This window comes from Amphibalanus amphitrite, unplaced genomic scaffold, assembly GCF_019059575.1.
Source record: "Amphibalanus amphitrite isolate SeventyFive unplaced genomic scaffold, NRLGWU_Aamphi_draft 000940F_arrow, whole genome shotgun sequence".
In the NCBI taxonomy this organism is placed as follows: Eukaryota; Metazoa; Arthropoda; class Thecostraca; order Balanomorpha; family Balanidae; genus Amphibalanus; species Amphibalanus amphitrite.
The window spans coordinates 132,439-154,123 of NW_024882434.1; the positions used below are offsets into that span (position 1 = coordinate 132,439).

Consider the following 21,685-nt stretch of genomic DNA (forward strand, 5'->3'; position numbering starts at 1 on the left):
TCTGGAGTTGAACTCTCCAGAGCTACCAAATTGAAGGAAACTCTGGAGGGTTTCCTTCAGATGATAAAAAATATATTATAAGCCCATCCAACCATTCACATCGATTTAGACGGTGGCCTGTAGGCATGCGCGGGATAACGGACCCGGCCCCGTTAAACATAAACACTTCTTGAGCGGTCCGGACGGCCCGAACAACAACACCAGATTCCGATTACATTAAACCTTCAATCATTCCCCGGTCACTGGTGGCTAGCAGTTTTTTTTTGTTCCTTTATTGAACTCACTTACGACTCGTTGTTAACATATGCTGTGTGTTGTTTGGATACATTTGTGTTCAATGTAATGAGTGTATTTGTATAGAAGGTTTGCACTCGGCCTGCACAGTGCACACACGTCACACTTCATGTTTAGGTATCACCGACACTCCACGCAACATGTGACAGATAGCCCGGATAGGTACTCATTTGACCAATCGTCCCTCCGGCTCTCTCATGAGAAAAATCACATTTCAAGCGTCACATCAATCGAGTTTGAGGTGCGGCTAGCATATTGTGACTGCACCATCCACGAGCAGCGACACTCCGCTGATGTATGCCGCCTTGTCGCTGATCAGGAAAATAATCGCGTCGGCTACATCGTCACACTCGCAGAGCCTACCAACGGCCAGGGGGTGCTTTCCCTGGATTTGACCCAGCTTGACGGGGTCCTCCCACGTGAAACGCGTCATTTCCGTCTTGAAGAGCGTCGGGTTGACGCTGTTCACCCTGATCCCGTGCGGCCCGAGCTCGCGCGCCAGAGCCCGGGTCAGAGCGTCAAGCGCCGCCTTCGAGCTGCCGTACAGGCCAGTGTGATCTAGCAGAGGCCGTATCGCCGCCTGAGAGGACACGTTGAGGATCGTGCCGCGCGCGCCACGCGCAATCATACCGCGCGCCACCACCTGGATGATGTTGAGGTTGGCCTTGACGTTAACGTTGAAGGTGGTGTCGATGTCCTCCTTAGTGAGGTCAAGGATCGGCCCGTGTGGACCGACGGCGGCGTTGTTGACCAAACAGTCGATGTCGCCCAGCGCCTGGACGGCGGCGCGGGTCTGTTCCCAGTCGCTGATGTCGCAGACCACCGTCTCCACCGAGGGACACTCGGCCTTCAGCGAGTCCAGCTGTTCGTGCGAGCGGGCCAGGCCGATGACGTGTCCTCCGCAGGCGACCACGCGCAGCGCCAGCTGCCGGCCGAGGCCGCGACTGGCGCCAGTGATCAGCACCCGCTTGCCATCCAGGGAGATGTTCATGGCTGTCGACAGACAACCTACCTCAGAAATAATCTGCAATGACAGAATGAAAGCGGCTTGTTTGTATGCTTTGCATTTTTTTAGGGGGACACGAACATCAATAAATTATTTGTCTTAGCATAGGTAGTAGGTAGGGGAGACCCGGGAGGTATGGGCCCCCTGGAGGTATGGGCCATCGCAGTTTTGAAGAAGTGTTGCGTATTTTTACACATTTGACGGCGTTAACTGGTAGCAGCCATTCCGTCATACATCCCACGTGATTTTCAAAATCTTCCTCAGTCTTCTTTGGCAATGAGCGGTGATAAAGCGTTTTTCCCCTCTTCGAGTAAAATACGGCACATACAGAAAATTCGTGATAAATTTGAACCAGGCTCGTTTTAGGATGTCAGATCATCGCTAACATAATTTTTAAAGCGTGCAAATTAAGACTGGATAGACCATTTGAAGCTTTCTTGCAAGATTATGAGCTGAGATGCTATGCACATTTTGGGGTCCTAACCGGGAGGTTCGGGCCACCCACCGGCCGTTGATCCTAAATAAATACGAAGATGCTTTCATTGAATGTCCCCGTCAATAAGAATAATTTTTGTCGCGCAAGGTCGAAAATTTAACTTCAAATTTCATTCAAACAGAAAAATATTATTGATTTTATTTTATGGTGCATGCTTGAGTTTACCGAAATACATATGGGCCCAAGTCACCTCCATGAAGTAAGCTGTTGGCCGCTTATGCGGTTCCTGGTCTCTAAGATAGATTAAGGTAGATACCAGCTACGAGTATTATTCTCATTGTCGAGAAAAGAATATGAAACATGGCACCGGCCCATACCTCCCGGGCCATGGCCCATGCCTCCCGGTGTATTTTGATGGATCGAAAAAGCACATGGTTTATTGAAAGTTATCTTGAGACAAAATAGTTGATCCCAGATGAATATCAGGCACACGTTGCAGGCGAAAGGCAATTTCACGTACACAGAGTAAAAAACCGGGTCTAGCCACTGCCCACTGGAAGAAAATTGCCTTTTAATAAAACCGGCCCATACCTCCCGGGTCTCCCCTACCTACTGCTAAAACGTGATGGGACAAATCATCCGAACTCCATGGCAATGGTCACAGCTGCAACGAAAAATAATTATTATTTCATTTAACTCAAAACATTAGAGCAGAACTGAGCTCTTACAGTCTTGCGTTTGATGGGAAGCTGAATGACCCTATTTCAATTTTTACAAATATTCAAAGCTGGCTGGGATAATGATGCCTATAATCCAGTTCTTCCTCAGTCTCCCCTACAATGTAAAGTTATTACATTAGTCCCCTCCGAAGTCATGATGTCACTTAAATGCCTCACACTCCTTTGATGACCTAATGCTCGCTTCCAATAAAGTAACATAGCTTATCACCAATGAACTCGAAGAACTCCACGCCACACGTGCACGACTTACCCTGCTCACTCCAAATAGACAGAACGTACAAGTGGCCCTTGGCGACTTCAGTGAGTAGTGTTAGGTCAGTGAATGAGCTGATTTCGTCCTTATATATACATACCCGCCTGGCGTCTAGACTTCTCTGCGCGCAGACCAATGTTTATTAATTCTAGAGGCAGATAACATATACAGGACCAGCAAAGTTCAGTCTGTGTAAGAGTTTACGCAGAATATATTTCTAGTGCAAGGGTTGTTGATAGGAGGATGACCTACTCGCCAATAGGTGTTGTAGAGATATCCGTATACAACTGCATGCCGCGAGGATTTGAGGCCTGTCGGGTCCCCGCAATCATGGCTATGCAAATTGATAAAAAGCGCCTAGAAATAAAATTGGTGAGTGAAATATGCGTGTGTGTTGTCTCCACTCTCCTCTCTCTCTCTCTCTCTCTCTCTCTCTCTCTCTCTCTCTCTCTCTCTCTCTCTCTCTCTCTCTCTCTCTCCCTCCCCCTCACTCACTCACTCACTCACTCACTCCTCTCTCTCTTCATGTTAGGCTGGTGATTTTCCACTTCCCGGGAGTTACACACCATCTCCGCTGACCGGCGGAGTTGGCGCCATTTCGGGAGGAAGTGGTTAGGGCCTGATATCCAATCTCCATGGAGCATCCTTCCGCTGCGGCACGAGCTGCCCATTGACCGTCAGCTCACGTGACATCCTCCATTGCAACGGAGCAGGAAGTGCGGTGTAGAGCGCAGAAAACTTGGAAAGTGGCGTTAAGTGATAGGTATACTTCGTGGACATTGATGGATGGCGCTTCAACGTCACGTGGCGCGTGGAATACCTACAAGCGAGCTCTGGCGCATAAAAGTAAAAAAAACTGATATTTTTTGGCCAGCTCATGTTTCTCTTCTCCCCTTGTCGCGTCATTGGAATGTCAATTGGACCGTATAAGCATGTGTCGTTATTTCGTTCGGCATTTCAGTTAGCTGGATGTAAACATTAGAGGAGGCTCTGGCATGTTCCATGTTTGGATTATGAGACCAAAGTCCAAAGGGTCGATCGGGCTCATTGCGTTAACAGTGCTTTACTGTATCTGATCAAAGTGATGATTTTTGGTTGGCGATGTCCGGGAACTACATATACATCAATCCCGCTGGAATTTCATTCACAAAGTTTCCAAACAGTAGAATATCTAGTGATGTGAGCCGTGAGGAATGAGGATACCCTTGTAGCTCTGGGTGTGATGGATGCGACTTTAATCAGGCAGATACATAATACATATGCACAATACACATAATGCGTAATTATTACATTATTGCCTACATGTATCCGTAGAGCGTAGCGATGACCATGCACATTGTATGTGGTGGCAGCGTGTGCTGACTCAATGAAATGTCACAAAAATCTCGCACAAGCGTATAGGATCAGGGGCGGAGAATTGTCATAATCCCAGGGGGTGCTTTTCTAGCACCTGGCGAATGGAAGCGTCGAATTCTTGCGTAGAAAAGCACATAAAGGTACGTTTTGCCAGCAGCATCACTCTCCTTGCGACTTACGCAAAACAGTCTGTGTCTCAGACGTAATTTAAGCACCGCTAAAGAAATATCATATGGTGACTTTTGAATTTCACGGGGTGCTCGAGCACCCCCAAATTCCCTGTATAGGATACCCCTGTATAGGATAAAGAATGCTTATTTTTTGCCCTTTTACGTTAAATTTTTTAATAAATAGTTTAATTTTTTATCAATCATTCAGGCGTATGTGGGAGATACAGGAGAACTGAACGAGTTATGGAAAGAATGCATTGTGGAATGGATTGTCTAATATATTTGCAAAGGACATTGGTACACGGTTGCACAAATAACGATCAATTATATATGTCTTTCCTTCGTTTCCTTCTGTGGGTTACATATCTAGCTTTCATGGGAACACTTCTTTTTTTTCAAGAAAGTCGGTAATGGCATGGAATATTGCGGGACACACATACAAGTACCCCACTTTTGTAAAGAAATAACTGCATGCTCAGGCTCGCTGTCTTCAAATTCTAAATTTAGCCTAAAATTAACTTAGCTGCCTTACTGAACGTAAGTACCTAGTACCTACACCAATAATAATGCCATATATCATATTTTCTATGGGTGTACCCTTTTGTGGTACTCTACGTACCACAAATGATAAGGTCAATTCGCTTCCGCATATGTTGCTGTTTCCTTTTTCTAGCTGATGGAAGCGATAAAGGTTCGACTATTTGGAACGCTGAGGGAGAGGCAATTGCTCATCCCTCACTGGGATGACCTTATGTTGTGAAATTGAACTGGGACCCTCCCACCTTCAAAAAAGTTAATGAATTGGCATAAAAGTAATGTCCCGTGGTTCAGAAAGATCGAAATGGATATCTACCAAATTTTACCGAAAAATATCGAAAAAATATTCACTGGTTTTCAAGATATTACTTTTTACTTCTTGGGACCTCCGTTGTTCCTACGACGTCATTTTGAAGCAATAATATTGCATCCTAAAAATGCGGCAGATGTTGAGCGCAAAGCAATATATATCACCACGTTTTACCGATAATTTTAGTAAAAGATTTAAAAATCGTTAGATCTCCGCTGACGTCACAAAGTCTAAGGGGGCATTCAAATGCATCAGCCCCTTGAAATATGAAAACTGCAAGTTTAAAATTAATTATCCCCGAATTGAAGCACTTTCCGATGTTGTGAGCAGTGAGTGCCCAAACCAGTAAGTGCAAGTCAGGAACCCCAATTTGGCTATCTTAACTCAAAGCTAACTGGGATGTTCACTTTTATGTTTGTTTAATGTTTCAAAAAGAAAAAAAAATGTTCATTTGTATGCTTTTCTGAGTTCTATGAGTTGACAATGACATGCACCAGTGCATTTGATTATTTCATTCCTGCAGCAATTGCAGCTATTGCATTGATCTTGAAATTTCATTCTTTAAAGAAATGGGCCGAACATAAAACCAATAAAAACACGTATGTACACAACCGCGCCATTTCCACGCACGCGATTGAGTTCATACAGTAGCAAGTAACTGAGCCATAGACCTCTGTATACCGAGGTATACAGAGGTCTATAACTGAACACAGGCTGCATTGCGACACCTCAACGTCGTTCGCCAGACGCATGAAAATCCAGTCGAATGGCTGACTCATCAAGCCGTCCTGCGCATTAGCCGGTCACGTGACCTGTCCTACAGTAGCCCCCTCCCCTCCCCCTCACCAGAAGCATGGACATTGGACAGGCCCCGAGTTCCCTCCCCATCCGGACATCCTAATTCAACGCCGGGAAGTTCGGCGCGTGCTGCGGAACTTCCTAACGCCAGAGGTGTCCGCCGTCCAGTTTCCCCAGAGGGGAGGACAGGGCGCGTATATACAAACGGTCGGTATGGGCCTTCACGTGACTGTGTTATGTCGGGTGGGAGCCGATCGGCTGTGACTCATTTTGGGAATCCGCCGGGGCAGGTCGCACTCTGACGTAACTGGGTCGGGGGAGGGGAACCGTTGTGGTTCGGTGGGCATAACAGCTGGCTCGGATCGCATCGGCCCCTGAACTTCAATGAGGCCTTATTGATAAGCTGAGTCTTGCCATTGCAAGCTGTTTTAATTGAAATTACAACACTGGAATTCATAAGGGAAAGTACTTGTTGGAATGACGTTAGTTTACAGCTTATCGGTATAATTTCAAAAGCGGAAAGTGTAAATGTTCTGTAAATTATACACGTAGGCATGCTATCTATTGCATGCTCGAAAATTCGAAATATATGTATGAACAAAGCGTAGAGATGTGAGATGTCTTCTTAACTCTTGCTAGTGCAACAGCCGAAAAAGCATTACCATCTCGAATGTATTCGGGGTGCAGCCTGGTATACCATGAATGTAACTACCTATATGTAGTCAAAAGTATGCCAGGGAACATGTTGTGCGAAATCGAATCAATCATTTTATACAGCATGCTCGCTCTCACACATTGAATGCAACTTATATGCCACAGCCCACCTTCATACGAACAGTTGCCTGTCTCGTTATCAGCTCCATGTAGCCCGTTTTTACATACATATGTTCCGTTTTACAAGCATTGTGGTTCGCCATCGCTGACTACCTAAAGAAATGACGAATAGCCATGCTCTATCACGAGGACCATTTCCATGGACCATGGAAACCATGGTCGGACAGTTTCGACAAGGGATTCAGCAAGTTACATTGCAGTCGGTCGGTCGGTTGTGGAAAAATCTCGCTGAATCTCTGATCCAACGCAGTGCTGGCGGTCCGGAAGCGACGGTCGGGCTTTCCGGGCCGGCGCGAAACGTAAATACGGCAGTGCGACAGCCGTCGGTATCAGACGCTCCCGGGTCCACCCGCCAGCCGGAGCTCCCTCCACGCTCAGTAGTGGCCGGCACGTGCCAGTGTCAGCAGTAGCAGTGTGGTCAGGACAGACTGTCTCGGTGTCAGAATGCGGTTCATGATTGTCCTGTTTGTGGCGGCGGCCTGCTGCGGTCTGTCGTCCGCCTCCCCGGCCCGACAGCGCCGCTCTCTGCTGCCGGAGGGGTTGCCGCTGCCCGACGGCGTGCCACTGGAGCTGCTGTTTGAAGCCTGTGGGAGTGATATCGGCCCCTGCGTGGAGCAGCTGCTGCAGGGTGCCATCGAACTGGCCAGGCCATCATTCGCCACCGGCCTCGAGGTTGGTAACAAGACGATCATTCTGGAGCCACTAGCGCTTAAAGACATCAAGCCTAAGAGGAAGAGGCCCGGCAAGGTGCAGGTCTCGGGAAGGAACGTCCAGGTGGCGGGCATCAGCTCGCTGGCCGTGGAGGACGTCACGCTGCTGCCTGACAAGCTGGCGCTGACTCTCAACTTCACGGAGCTGCAGGCGTCGGGAGACCTGTCGGTGCGCTACCGGTTCATCTCGGCTAGCCCGCAGGTGGTTCTGACGCTGGTCAGGCCCAGCTTCCACGTCATGGCCGATTGGGACCTTGTGCAGCTTGACGACAAGCTCGCCGTCAGCCTGAGCAACGTCAACGTCAGCATAGAGATTGAATCGTTCTCCAGCGAGATCAGCGGTCTGTCAGGCCTAGGGCTCTTCCTGCAGAAGATCCTCAACACCAACAACCAGATCCTGCTCGACCTGTTCGAGCCCAAGCTGGAAGAGAAGGCTAAGAGGTTGCTGGAGAAGGAGTTCCAGACCATCAAGCTGGGGCGCATTTGAATGCCGATCACTGTTGACTGCCTCGCTGACATGCGAGAGGTTTCGTCTCGGCAATGGAAATCCCGTGGGAAACTGTGCCATGTGTGGTAATTTGGGTTGTGTGTCGACTCTAATGTTGACTGCTTTCGCCTGGTAAGCTGAAGGAATGCGGATGTTCATTTGTGCTGAACATCAGCTTTAGATGAGACCAAACGCTGATGCTGTACATACTCGTTACAGATGTGTCAATAATTTCGCTGTGATGCGTACCAAATGCTGGGAATGTGCTCACTGTTGTACCTGAATGTTGTTGTTCTCACCTCAGGTTGTATTCATCATAAATATTGTGTAGAAAACTGCATAAAATGCACCTTGACACTAATTGCATTTGTAACGGGATTTCCATCACGGGAAAACGGCTCGTGGACAGTTGCCGGTCTCCTGTCAGTTTTCTCCAGAGGCGGGTCAGTCCACGGGTCACACATAGGTCACTGCACCTTTCTCGGGATAGGATGGGCAATCAGCTATTTAAACAAAACAACTAAAAAAGGGGCTTCGGTGTGATGGTTTACTCTAACTAATTAGATCGATCACGGGATTTTATTCAAAGGTTAGAGTTCGCTAGCTGTGAGCCGCATGAAACTAGACAATAAAAAATACTTAAGTTGCCTTAAATAACACTGCGAAATATAACTATCCTTTTTATCGAGCAAATATAATCTCCTCGAATATTAATGGTTATTTCTCAAACTCAATATACCTATCTGAGCGATCAATAGGTTTCTTAGTTCAAGCAACGATCAACTTCCCACAATCAATTTCAACCCTGAGTAATACTACGCTGAGTGGCAGCTCCCACTGTATCTATCACATACATTCGATCATTTACTCCTCTCTCTCTCTCTCTCTCTCTCTCTCTCTCTCTCTCTCTCTCTCTCTCTCTCTCTCTCTCTCTCTCTCTCTCTCTCTCTCTCTCTCTCTCTCTCTCTCTCTCTCTCTCTCTCTCTCTCTCTCGCATCTTATCAAGCAATCCCAATCATTCTCGATTTCTAGGCTGCCATACCTAGGCCTTCCCCTCCCCGTTTTCCTACATCCCACAGCGGTGCGTAGTAATCCCCGATAGGTAGAAAAATGTTGATTATAAAACGACCGTTATATGTACATTCATTGCTTCAACCTATGAGGTATAAGGATTTGATAAATGCATTGTGAATGAACATTAATTTAATCCTATAGAGAGTGATAGTTATCGACTCAGATGTGAAATGTAATCGTATGCATTCAAGAGATCAGCCGATTGTTTTGATTCACTTTGCTTTATAAATTAAGTCCGAATCGTTGAATAGGTAGGCAGTTGTGGCCATTTTTATCCCTAGCAATCGTTGAACAAACTATGTTAGAAGCATGTATGTACACCAGAGCATGTTGACGACCGACTAAAATATATCTTAATCAGTAAATCGATGAACGGAATGTTTGCTTCAACCATGACAATTCTTTAAAAAAAATTGACCCCCTACCCAGCGGAGGGGTGCACGTTACGGCTTTTGGCGCAACACAACAGGGGGCTGGATAACCCCTCGCACTCATAGGGGGTCGAATGGACCCACCTCCTTGGTTTTTCGCGAACACCTAGCTCACGCCAAAAGCGGTTGATCGTGACGGAACTGTAGTGCCCTCGAGTTGATCAATTTTACTGAAAATTTCATGATCCTGACTCAAATGATCTTTGACCTGTAACCTATTTCTCGAGACCATGTTTGGCCGGATTCGCGGTTCGGCGTATGTCGGCTCGCACTAGCCGCGCGTTTGCAAGCTTTTCGTGGTTGCAAGCGTTCAAACATGTGATATGAATATGATGTTGGTCCCATGCATTAGCGTGGGTGTCAAGGTCACCTGAATGTCAGATCAGGTCATTGACCTTTGATGACCTTGGTTCACTTTTTTGAGTTTTACATGTTTCTAGGCTAGTGTTTGGAGCTAAATTCGAATTAAGCAGCCATTTGAACATTTACGAATAAGTTTTGGTGCACCTTTTTAGTTTTTAACACGTTACGAAGCTGTCAGAGGCGGTTGACACGTACTACGAATACCCGATAGGACCCCTGCTGGTTGACCTGACCTGACTTAACCCGACCTGGCCTAAATGCATGAAGATATCATCTGTGATCACAACAGCAACACGATATTCGTGATCAGCACCCCGAAACCCCCTAAAGCAGCCACACTTTACGACGTTCTACCAGGTCCCAATTTTCACGACTTTTTGGTCATTGACCTGACGTCAGAGAACACCATTGGACCAATGACCTTAAAAACGGGTACCGTTGGCTTCGTCTCGTGACGAACTACAGGATTACTTTTTCCGCCAGACTCTAGCTCAATAAGGGCCAAACGCAAGGGGGCATCGCACCAACCACCCCTCCCCCCCCCCGTGCCGTTGAAGGACGGAAAATGGCCTATGCCAGTGAGGGTTAGTTGGAATATATAATACTGGATGGCTCTGGGAAAGAAAAATGGAAACAGAATTTTTTGAAGACCAAGAATTCCATTTTTCTTCCAGAGCAGGTTCAGTATTCCCATATAAGTCGTTTAACCGTTTTCATTAAAAATTATTAATAGGTAACTATTATGTAGTTTATTTAGGTACTATTGCTAGTTTATTAATATCTATAGTAAATGAATAGTTTTTATTACGTGGTAGTTCTTATTTAAAAAATCACCAGAACTGTGGGTCATCAACCCGTGCCGGAAAGTAGTGTAGGAAAGATCACATGCAATGTTCCCTGCACGGCTAGGATAATGCTAAAGGGATTGGCAGGGGAGGGGAACTTTTTCACACGGGGGGGGGGGGGGGCACACCATAATAGAGATCAATCTAGGGTACCGTTTTCTCACCGGTTTTAGGCCACTTATTTTTCATCCCTTGGCTTTAAAAAAGAAAACATTAGCGAAAAGTGCGGTATTCCGTCTCAAAGTTGTGGGGGCATCGCCCCCACGGCCCCAGCGTTGGGGGAGGGGGCAAGCTGCCCCCACTGCCCCCCGGTTCCCGCGCCAATGTATCCTGGCGTATGAGAAAATATTTTTCATCTATCCAATACAGTGTGCGCTAGCCAGTTTTCTCAGTAATTCATTTACAATGCTGTTGCTGTATTCAAAAGATTTTTACAGTGAGGGTCGAACTTAACCTTCGCCCTAGTGTGGGGGGGGGGGGGCATATGTTACCACCCTGTCGCGTTTTTTGCGTGTGAATAAAAACCCGCGGCGAGTAGCGCCGCGCCGCTTGGAGTAGCTTTCTGTACATCAATTTTGAACAATGTGTGAAATTTTTGACCCCAGGTCATGTCAGGTCAGGTTACCAGGTCAAGTTAACTGACCAAGCCTAAAAAAGTTTGCAATCATGTCCAGCCTGCAGTGTTTGTAAGAGTGGTTTTAAACTTGGTGGATTGCATGATGTTATGGGCACCTATAATTTGTATATCTCGGATTTCTTACATCCGTGACCTAAGGTCAGGACAGTGACGTGACCTTTCCATTATAAGTCTATGGAGGGAAATGAAAATGCCTCTAGATCCGTGTGTACTGTGTAGTTGTGTACGCATAGGAATATTTCAGAATCACAATGATTTGGACCACCCGTGACGACCAAGGTGTTTGTTGATAGCCTCTAGAAAGGTCATCCAAGGTCATTTGAGGCTACAAACAGATTTTTGCGAATTACTCCCGATGGGAAAGAGATAGAACGCTGGGGATGGCTTCATTGTGTCTGTCTTGTCGAGGCGTATCAAATGATGTGCAACATGACCTATTTGGATCACCCACGTGACCTTGACCTGAGGTCGAATTTAGACCTTGACCTTTCCAGGTAAAAAAATATATGTTTCGAAGCGACTGAAGGAGAGAAACATGATAGTGTCATTGCCAATTCTTCATCTTCTGGTTAAAAAGCTATTCGTGAAAAATGTTTTATCCTAAAAAGCTATTTTCAAAATATTTGACCTATGGAGTCTTAACCGTTGACCTGAGGTCAATTTTGATAATAGACGTGTTGCGCTATGCAAAAATGCTACTTTTTTCGCACGTACTAGTAGCTATTTGATCTGAAAACTCCAACGGTGAAAAAATCAGCTTGATTCATGAAGTTTAAATGCCTTAAAAATCGGTTTAAACGTCAATTATTATCACGTGACTAAATAACGAGCGCTGATTGGTCGTGACGTCACGATTCGTATCCAGCGAGCCCCGTGAAGGTTGGCTGCATTATGTTAGTATTGGTCGGCGGACGAAGGTGAATCTTTGTGGAAGAAAGATGGTAGGTACCTACAAAGCAAAATAAGTGGTGTATTACTCCAGAATGTACTAGTAGGTACTTCATCCTCAACACCTGATAAAGTGTTTGTTAACCCGCGCACCGACGGGGAATCGCGCCAACTTACAACCGACGGGGGGGGCGGATGACCACCCCCCTGAGATCTCGAGAACGAAGCAAGATAGCGACAAGCGGTAAACGGCATGGGGTACGCACGGACAAGGTCTACAATTTTTACTGAAGTCATTTTCAGGTCAGGTCAAAGATGACGTCACAGGGGTCAAAAAAGTTTATGGCGGCGCTACATATGGATAGTTTTTCTCGAATAACTTTCGAACTAGGCAAGCTAGGAACAAACTAAGGGCACCATCGTGATCCTCTTGTCAATCGGCATCGAACCATATATATGTTGACCTCGAAAGGTCAAGGTCAAAGGTTGACCTCAGGTCACGTGACCTCGAGGTCATCATGTATATCATTCGATGCGCCTTGACGAGCTAAACACAATGAGACCATCCGCGCGGCTGTATCTCGTTTCTGTAAGGAGTCATTGGCAGAAAACCTTTGGTGACCTTTGATGACGTCACATGACCTACAGCTGCCCAACAGCAAAACAGGCCTCAAGGTAGTGAAGGTTGATCGTATATGAAGTCGTGTATGGTATATGGGGCCATTCCGACGCGTTCCAGAGAAAAAAAAACAGGGAGTTGATTTTTCCCCCATTGACTTATAATGGGTTGACTTAAAATAATATAATAACACTTCAGTCAAGGCGACGACGTGGAACCAGCTGGCAGCTACCGAGAAGTTATGCGTGCGCGCGCGGCGCAGTTCGACGTTCCACAGCCGCACGCCAAAACGCCTCATCCCTCACTAATAGCCCTCGACAGTACCTACATCTCGTCGTAATCAACACTTACGATCGTGACCTGCCTATTGGTTTCGAAGGACGGATCAGCCACACAGAAGTATGCCATTTTGCACTGCGCCTTCAGCATCAACAACTGGACCTGTGCCACATGTTTCTGCGCGTTGATCTTTCTAGAATCATTGCTGCCGATGTACCTACGCAGTGTTTTGTCAGACGAGGGACACTTCACCCCGACTATACTACCACTGGCAGTTACCTCGTCTGGCGAAGCACCGAACGCATGCGGATGTTCTCCTCTGCTAAGAATGCAATGCTATAGCTGGCGATCTTTTCGCCCAGATCTAGCCTTCGGCCACGCGTCATCGCTGCAGTGTCCTTCACCTTTGCAGCACCGAGGATATCTAACGCCAAAGAGCCATTGTTCTTTTGGCAGTGAGCCATCCCGTGCGCTTTGGACGCCGTAATGCGTCCAAATGGCACAGCGTGCCACAGAGGACACTTCCCCTGCCCCTTGGTCGCCCCACGGCTCACGCACTGCAGCACACAGAGCCGGAGTCATCCTACTTCTACAGTACCTAGTCTTGGAATCCATCACAGCTGTCAGCCCCCTCCGCACATCCAGCCAGTTGGGCAGGGCCTCGGCTAACATGTTAACTACTGGGGCAAATGCCCCAGTAGAGTCGAGGAATGCCCCAGTAGTGGTCAGGTTTTGCCCAACCTCCACAAAATGAGAATATATCAATATTAACCTTCGCCCCAGTGGGGGGGGGGCATATGTTACCACCCTGTCGCGTTTTTTTCGTATAAATAAAAACCGCGGCGCGTAGCGCCGCGCCGCTTGGGGTAGCTTTTGGTACATCAATTTTGGACAATGTGTGAAATTTTTGACCCCAGGTCATGTCAGGTCAGGTCACTAGGTCAAGTTAACTGACCAAGCCTAAAAAAAAGTTTGCAATCATGTCCAGCCTGCAGTGTTTGTCAGAGAGGTTTCAAACTTGGTGGATTACATGATGTTATGGGTGCCTACAATTTGTATATCTCGGATTTTTTATATGCGTGACCTAAGGTCAGGTCAGTGGCATGACCTTTCCATTATAAGTCAATGGAGAAAAACGAACATGCCTCTAGATCCGTGTGTACGCATAGGAACAGTCCAAATATTTCAGGATAACAATGATTTGGACCACCCGTGACGACCAAGGTGTCTCTTTCGCTGATAGCCTCTTGAAAGGTCATCCGAGGTCATTTGAGGCTACAAACAGTTTTTTGCCAATAACTCTCGATTGGAAAGAGATAGAACGCTGGGGTTGGCCTCATTGTGTTTGTCTTGCCGAGACGCATCGACTGATATGCAACATGACCTTTTTCGGTCAGGTCATGACCTTGACCTGAGGTCAAATTTTGAAGTTGACCTTTCAAGATCAACTTATAGTTCATTCGACGCGTCTCGGCGAGAGGAACACGATTCTGGCATTAGAAATGACCTAGCTTTTTTTAGTCAAAAGTTATTGTCGAAAAACACTTTTCTTAAAAACAGCTATTTTTGGAGTTTTTGCCCTCTGGAGGCTAAACCGTTGACCTGAGGTCATTTTTGATGATGACCTTATCAAAAGAAGAGTTCAAAAGCTATCGATTGCTTTTCCCAGCGTTTTTCTAGCTATCATAGTTCCTGAGATAATGGCATGTTTTCTGAAAAATATAATGACAATTCGCAAATTTTAACCTTTGATGACCTCTGGTGACCCCAATATTGCTCTAAGATGAAAAATGACCGAAAGACTTTCAAACGTACGCATCAAGAGCTATTGACTGCCTTTCACCGCGTCTTTCTAGCCCTCTTAGTTTTTGAGTTAGAGGTGGGTGGTAACATATGCCCCCCTCACTAGGGCGAAGTTGGCGGAGACCGCCACTGGGGCGCGGGTTAACGTACATTCTTTCATTCGGGAGCGGTTGAAGACGTTTGCGGCAAGAATTCAGGGGCGGCGGAAGAGGGAGTGCACGGTGTATCTTTTTGCACCCCATAATCCATCTTTGTTCGAAAGAGCGTCAAAAATAATGACGAAATTACTTCGGCCACTTTTTTGGTCAGGTCAAAGGTCAGGTAATGGTGCAGGCCAAATTTCGCTGATTTTCAGGTCGAATATCGACAGTTTACAAGATGCCGACGCATAACTCGGGAACCAATTAGAGCTACAGCACCGCGGAAAAGCGCATTTGATAGCCATATTAGCATGCTTTCTGGTTGTTTCTATTAGATTTGACCTAACGTCAACGGTTTTGCCTCATGCAAAGGGCAAAAACTATCAAAATAGACGATTTTTTCGGGAACAGTTTTCTGCAATAACTTTTGACTCATGCCTTGCACGAGCTTTCTTTTACCGACATCGTGTTCCTCTCGTCAAGACACATCAAATTAACTGCAATTTGACCTTGAAGGTCAACTTGAAAATTCGACCTCAGGTCAAGGTCATGATCTGACCGGAAATTGTCATGTTGCATATCTCATCGCTCTAGCATGCCTCTTTCAAAAGTTATTCGCGAAAAACTGTTAGATACCATTCGTGAATTGAGATGACCTCAGGGGCATAAACAAGGGTCAGTGGTCACGGGTGCTATTTTCATGTTCAGTGTGTCAAAGCCACGTAGTGTTTCGTAGTGTTTAGAAAAACTTTCATCCAAAAGAGGTGGTTTTGAATTTTCTCCCATTGACTTATAATAGAGGTCGCAAAATTGAGCTGACCTTAGGTCACCGATATGAAAATTCCGAGATATAAATTTTGTACATGCTGTTGTCCTTATCAATCGCTGAAAGTTTTAAAGCGATTGGTCACTCGGTGTAGCTACGGCATACAATTGAAACATTTTATGAGGTGAGGTCACTTGAAGTGACCTGGTGACCTGGGGCCGATTCGAGATGGCGCACTAGGAAGCTAGTAGGACTAGGCGGCCAAGTGACACTTGAATGTAGTGACACTTAGCGGTATTTTACACCAATCGGCTAGTGGCTCAGCGCGAACCGAAATTGCATAGTGACGCTTGAAACCAAGTGTCACTAGGGCCTTAGTGCGCCAACGTGAATCGGTCCCAGATCTTGAATGAACTTGGTCTGAAATTTTTACAACACGTGTAAAATTGATGGATGATGGAGCGCCGCCGTTTTTGAGATATCCGCGAAAAACCGCAGGAAAAACCGCAAGTGTTCAAACACCCCCCCCCCCCCCAGCAGGGCGCCAACACACTTTGACGATTTGCCCCAGTAGTCAAAATTTCTTAGCCGAGGCCCTGCAGTTGGGTGGGAAGAGGCAGTAAGGCAGTTCCTATACAATGCAAGGTTTAAACATGATAAAAACAGTTCAGCTCTCCCAGGAATGGATGAATATGTCGAAGTCACATAAAGACGATGCAAATTGCGAATTACCACAGAGATTACTGCGGCCCGATACGCGTCTTCAGTGCCGCCGTCCGGGAACGCTGTGCGCGCATACGAATCGTGACGTCACAGCCAGCATGGCCGTCGTTTTCGGTTGTCTGCTAATTGCGATTTTTATAAATGAAAATTAAATATGAAAACGTGTATGAAACTGAGTTTTTTTAATTCTTCGAATATGAAATCGCATATGAAGAATTCGTTTATGGTTTTCTTGAAAATATAACAATCTGTCTATTACCTTATCAAAAGAGGAGTCCAAAAGCTATCAATTGCTTTTCCATGTGTTTTTCTAGCTATCAGAGTTCCTGAGATAACTGCATGTTTTCTGAAAAATATAATGACAGTTGGCAAAATTTGACCTTTGATGACCTCCAGTGACCCCAATATTGCTCTAAGATAAAAAATGTCCGAAATACTTTCAAACGTACGCATTGAGAGCTATCGAATGTTTTTTTTTTTTACCGCGTCTTTCTAGCCCTCTTAGTTTTTGAGTTTGAGGTGGGTGGTAACATATGCCCCCCCCCCCTCCCCACTAGGGCGAAGTTGGCTGAGACCGGCACTGGGGCGCGGGTTAAAAAACAACTATACCTAGCTAGGTACAAGCTGTAGGTAATATGGGCCTGTAGGTACACCTAAAATTCCATTGCGGCGTACTCCGTAATGCTGAACTTGTTCTCGCCTTATAGGCTGATGTTTGTTATACTTTAGTAACGCTGAACTCATCTGACTAATGATGTGACGTTTTAGCTATATTTCACTCTGCATTTTACGAAGTGGATTCGAAGAAAATTGCCAAGTGAAGTAATGCGGTAGCCGTTGTCCTGTAGTAGGTAACATATCGAGGTGTAATGGGTATGCACCATTCTTTAGCCGTATGGCATGGCAACTTATCAGGAGAAGGTACTAGGTAATGCCGCATATATACCAATCCATCATATTGAACAGGTTATGTAAACATCTTTACTTTTTATTTATCAAATCTTAACACATACTTAGCTCCATTTTACAATACATTCGAGTTTCAAACCGTTTATCAGTTAAAGCATAATACCACATCACAACATTACACGAAACAGTATCGTGCGCAGCAACATCAGATCACCAGAAGTGCTTTCAGCACGTCACTTCGACATGGTCGAACGGCAGCACTTATCGGTGGTACGAGCATACAAACAAGGCTCATCACAACTGGAAATGTCCAGCATGGATTGAATACTCTTTTACAACCCTCGGGAGACATTCCCGACCCTGAAAGCAAAGGATGAACGTCTTGATGCTGGTCGGCGCTTACAGATTTCCCAGTTTGATAGTCTGGAACTCCTTCTCCAGCAACTCCTTGGCCTTCTCTTCCAGCTTGGGCTCGAACAGGTCGAGCAGGATCTGGTTGCTGGAGTTGAGGATCCTCTGCAGGAAGAGTCCCAGGCCCGACAGGCCGCTGATCTCCGTGGAGAATGATTCGATGTCGATACTGACGTTGACGTTGCTCAGGCTGACGGCGAGCTTGTCGTCGAGCTGCACAAGTTCCCAGTCGGCCATGACGTGGAAGCTGGGCCTGACCAGCGTCAGAACCAGCTGCGGGCTAGCCGAGATGAACCGGTAGCGCACCGACAGGTCTCCCGACGCCTGCAGCTCGGTGAAATTGAGCGTCAGCGCCAGCTTGTCGGGCAGCAGCGTGACGTCCTCCACGGCCAGCGAGCTGATGCCGGCCACCTGGACGTTCCTTCCCGAAACCTGCACCTTGCCGGGCCTCTTGTTCTTCGGCTCAATGTCCTTGAGCTCCAGGGGCTCGAGAATGACAGTCTTGTCGCCGACCTTGAGTCCAGTGGCGAAAGATGGTCTGGCCAGCTCAATGGTGCCCTGCAGAAGCTGCTCGAGACAGGGGCCGATGTCACTCTCCCCCGTGCCGCTGCCGCAAGCGGCAAACAGCAGCTCCAGGGGCACGCCTTCGGGCAGCGGCACCCCCTCCGGCAGCAGAGAGCGGCGCTGTCGGGCCGGGGAGGCGGACGACAGACCGCAGCAGGCCGCCGCCACGAGCAGGAAAATCATGGACCGCATTCTGAGACAGGAACAGTCTATCCAAACCACACTGCTACTGCTGACACTGACACGCGCTGACCGCCACTGAGCGTGGAGCGAGTTCCGAACGGGTGTCAGGACGGGGAGCTTCTGATGTCGACCGCTGACTCGCCGCCGTATTTACGAGTCACGCCGGGCCCGGAAAACCCCGTGTGATGCTGGGTGGTAGCCGGCGGTGGAGCGGACGTCGGTGGGCCGGCCGTGCACCTCATGCCCCTCCCCTTCCTCCCCAGCTGGTGCGACCGAGGTTCTGGGAACGGTGCAGCCATGCAGTTCCGCAGCCGCTGTTTATCGCCGGACCCGGGCCGGCCCGCGTCGTCCGGTAGTCCAGTGACGAAACCATTACCCCTCCCCATCGCTGCAGTCGGGTCGGCCGCCAGCCAACTGCGGAGATGTATATGACAGAACTTATGGCATCTGGAGCTAATATTTCTTAGGATTTTCCAGTATTGGGTGCCTATGATCGTTGAAATGATGGTTGTTTTATTAGTTTTACTGGCATAGGTACTCCATGCAATATGCATTAGTTTATCTTGAAAGTATTAAATGGGAATAGGTGATATCAAGTGCACGTGAACCAACGACTAAAAGCAGTTCGACCCTCTGGTTCATGAAGACGAACAATGTTCAAACTTGCTTTGCGAAACATTGAAACTGCCGCTCAATTCGTTATAATTTAAGCACAGCCATACTTTTACTTCACGCAACATGATATATTGCAGAACTAGTAGCACACGAACTCTCGTTTTTCAGTGTTCCAGGCCCTTCCAGCAATTCATTTCTGGAGCTATGATAACATGCACAATGCACAATCACATATCTATACTACAATTGAGGCTTGTGTGTCCCCTCGGTCGTCGAGCACGACCACCACCATGCTCAGGTTGCCGGTGGAGCCGTGCGACAGGCTCCTTGTGGTGCGGCTCGACCGCGTCGATCTCGACGACAGCGCGGCGGTCCGTTTGTTTCGGTTCAAGTAGAGGAAGACGCCGCTCAGCAGCAGGCAGCCAGAGGCGGTGATGCAGAACACAGCCAGGTTCAGGCCGGCCAGCGTCACCAGTACCACCCAGTTGTACATGTTGTACAGACACCCGGTGCCGTAGAACGTGCTCGTGTCGAAGGTTCGCGCGAGGGGCAGCCGGCTCGACAGAGGACAGTGTTGGGGATCGACGCAGCAGCTGCTGGGGATGGGGGCATCCTGGTAGTCGCGGTAGGACGCCTTGCCGCAGCACTCAAAGATGCGCTGACCGAGGTTCATGAAGTGCAGCAGATCCTCGGCTGACTTTCCGGGCGTGGAGGAGTTTCCGTTGTGCGCTGTTCCGTTCTGGGTCGCGTGTGTCACGTACTCCACGATCTCGTTGCTCATGACCTCAGAGGTGGCCACAGAAGAATCGTGCTCGGCGAAGGGGTTCTTCATCTGGCGCAGGCTGACGGTAGCGACCAGCAGCAGCACAAACGTGGCCAGCAGCGAGAGGTCGGCGCCGAACACAACGCGTCGCATCACGCGCCTCGTGCCGAACGCGCCGAACACGCCCGTGACACATCCGAGCACGGCCACCACTAGCGTCTCGATGTTGACGCGCTTGTAGAAGAAAAAGCTTTCGTGCCGAAACTCCCCGAAATACGCGAGGCTGGCGCTGGCGATGCCCAGGTAGAAAAGCGATGTGGCGACAAGAAGAGCCCAGAAGATGATGAGACTGCGCCGAACGCAGTGTTCACACATTTCGCGACTGAATGACATGACTGTCAGTTGTCTTTTCACAGTGCACAGTAGAAGAACAATCAAAGATTAAGTATGACGAGAAAGATAGCAGGATCCGACAGTCGTTAGTGACTTTTTCCGCTTTTTAAATGTAATTATCATGTTCAAATTCATATTCTGTAACTAGATCATAGTTTCAGGAACATGCTCTGTAGCTATGGAATGTTTTTAACTTTCGTTACCAAATCCGTCGTATTCTATGACCGTGAATCCGTCTACGCAAAACTAAAGCAAAACGCAAAACTCACCGTCTGTTTAAATTGAATAGTGTAAACGTGCAATTACTTCGTTCCTTACTTCGACTTTGACAAATCACGGTTAATATTGATAATTAATGCTGCAGGGCCCCTAGCATTCACAGGGGTAAAATGAAACTGGTTGTTCATTAAACGTTTTAATTTGAATTTTATTAATCTTTCTACCTCATTTCCACGGGTCGCAAATAATTCGAATAATGCTTTAAAAACTTTTTCTTGGGAAAAACAATACAATTTTGTCGGTTTAGACGGTGTTGAAAGGCAAATACCCTAAAATGACAAATAGCCCCTCTCCTTGGGTAGGTACCTAATATATTTTCCTTTAAGGCTGCTCCAACCGTGCCACTCAGCTTTGCATCGCTACCTGACCTCTTACCGTGCCAATGGAACAGTGACTCAGGCTGGATCGTTAGGGACTTTCCCTTGCATTATTTTATATCCCTTGCTTTTGTCAACTATTTATAATATCAGCCATGTTAATCCTATTATATGTTGTCATACGCGTTCTATGTATAGGAGTCAGGGCATATTTTAAGGCACTTACTGCGTCCCATTTTGGGACGCAGCCCCCTCGCCTTGGGACGTAGCCCCTGCTGATTTGACCCACTGCGTCCCTACTCTGTGCCCTGCTGTGTGCCCTGACCTGTACCCTTCCCTCTAAAATGTCCTCTGCCATGCCCTGAAACTTGCCGTGCCCTACTTTCTGCCCTCCTCAGTGCCCTACTCTCTTCCTTGCCCTGTGCATTTAGTCGGAGCACGTGCCCTCTGCTCAACGTGGGACGCAGTAAAAATTTGTTAAAATATGCCCTGATAGGAGTTCTATTCTATAGGAGTTATATAGCCTTGATCATACGATCCCCAGAGGTCGTACCAGGTGGAACAGGCGGACAGCAGCTGAATTGCATGGTCTCACTCCCGTGACCTCGTCTAAAAGAACGAACGATCCACAGATGACGGACAGGATGCGCGATGCCTTGGAGACCGAACTGCCCGAGCTGCAACTGCATGCCCATGGCACATGAGCTGGTGCACGTGGATACCAAGACCGTGCCCACGTGTAGTCCATCTGA

The 21,685-nt window shown here is 47.4% G+C and overlaps 3 protein-coding genes across 4 annotated transcripts; 1 reads left to right on the forward strand and 2 right to left on the reverse strand.

Annotated features, from left to right (window-relative positions):
* Positions 1 to 51: 51 nt before the first annotated feature.
* LOC122368344 (L-xylulose reductase-like) lies at positions 52 to 3,015 on the reverse strand. Of its 2 annotated transcripts, none has more exons than XM_043342194.1 (2): positions 2,727 to 3,015; positions 52 to 1,318 (listed from the first exon to the last, which is right to left on the reverse strand). In XM_043342194.1, the coding sequence occupies exon 2, from the start codon at positions 1,283 to 1,285 to the stop codon at positions 542 to 544; it is 744 nt and encodes a 247-aa protein (XP_043198129.1). In that variant the 5' UTR covers positions 1,286 to 1,318; positions 2,727 to 3,015; the 3' UTR covers positions 52 to 541. The 2 variants fall into 2 exon arrangements, with proteins under 2 accessions (XP_043198129.1, XP_043198128.1); XM_043342193.1 differs by having other exon boundaries at positions 322 to 1,288; positions 2,726 to 3,015.
* A 4,050-nt stretch (positions 3,016 to 7,065) lies between these two features.
* On the forward strand, positions 7,066 to 8,288 carry LOC122368345. The gene has a single exon (XM_043342195.1). The coding sequence runs from the start codon at positions 7,179 to 7,181 to the stop codon at positions 7,929 to 7,931; it is 753 nt and encodes a 250-aa protein (XP_043198130.1). The 5' UTR covers positions 7,066 to 7,178; the 3' UTR covers positions 7,932 to 8,288.
* An 11,128-nt stretch (positions 8,289 to 19,416) lies between these two features.
* On the reverse strand, positions 19,417 to 20,319 carry LOC122368337. Its single transcript, XM_043342179.1, has one exon. The coding sequence runs from the start codon at positions 20,317 to 20,319 to the stop codon at positions 19,417 to 19,419; it is 903 nt and encodes a 300-aa protein (XP_043198114.1).
* Between the last annotated feature and the right edge of the window lie 1,366 nt (positions 20,320 to 21,685).

What these genes read in the sequence shown, in the direction of transcription:
- LOC122368344 (XM_043342194.1), bottom strand. Translation starts at nt 1,285, where the DNA reads ATGAACATCTCCCTGGATGGCAAGCGGGTGCTGATCACTGGCGCCAGT.
- LOC122368337 (XM_043342179.1), bottom strand. Translation starts at nt 20,319, where the DNA reads ATGTGTGAACACTGCGTTCGGCGCAGTCTCATCATCTTCTGGGCTCTT.
- LOC122368345 (XM_043342195.1), top strand. Translation starts at nt 7,179, where the DNA reads ATGCGGTTCATGATTGTCCTGTTTGTGGCGGCGGCCTGCTGCGGTCTG.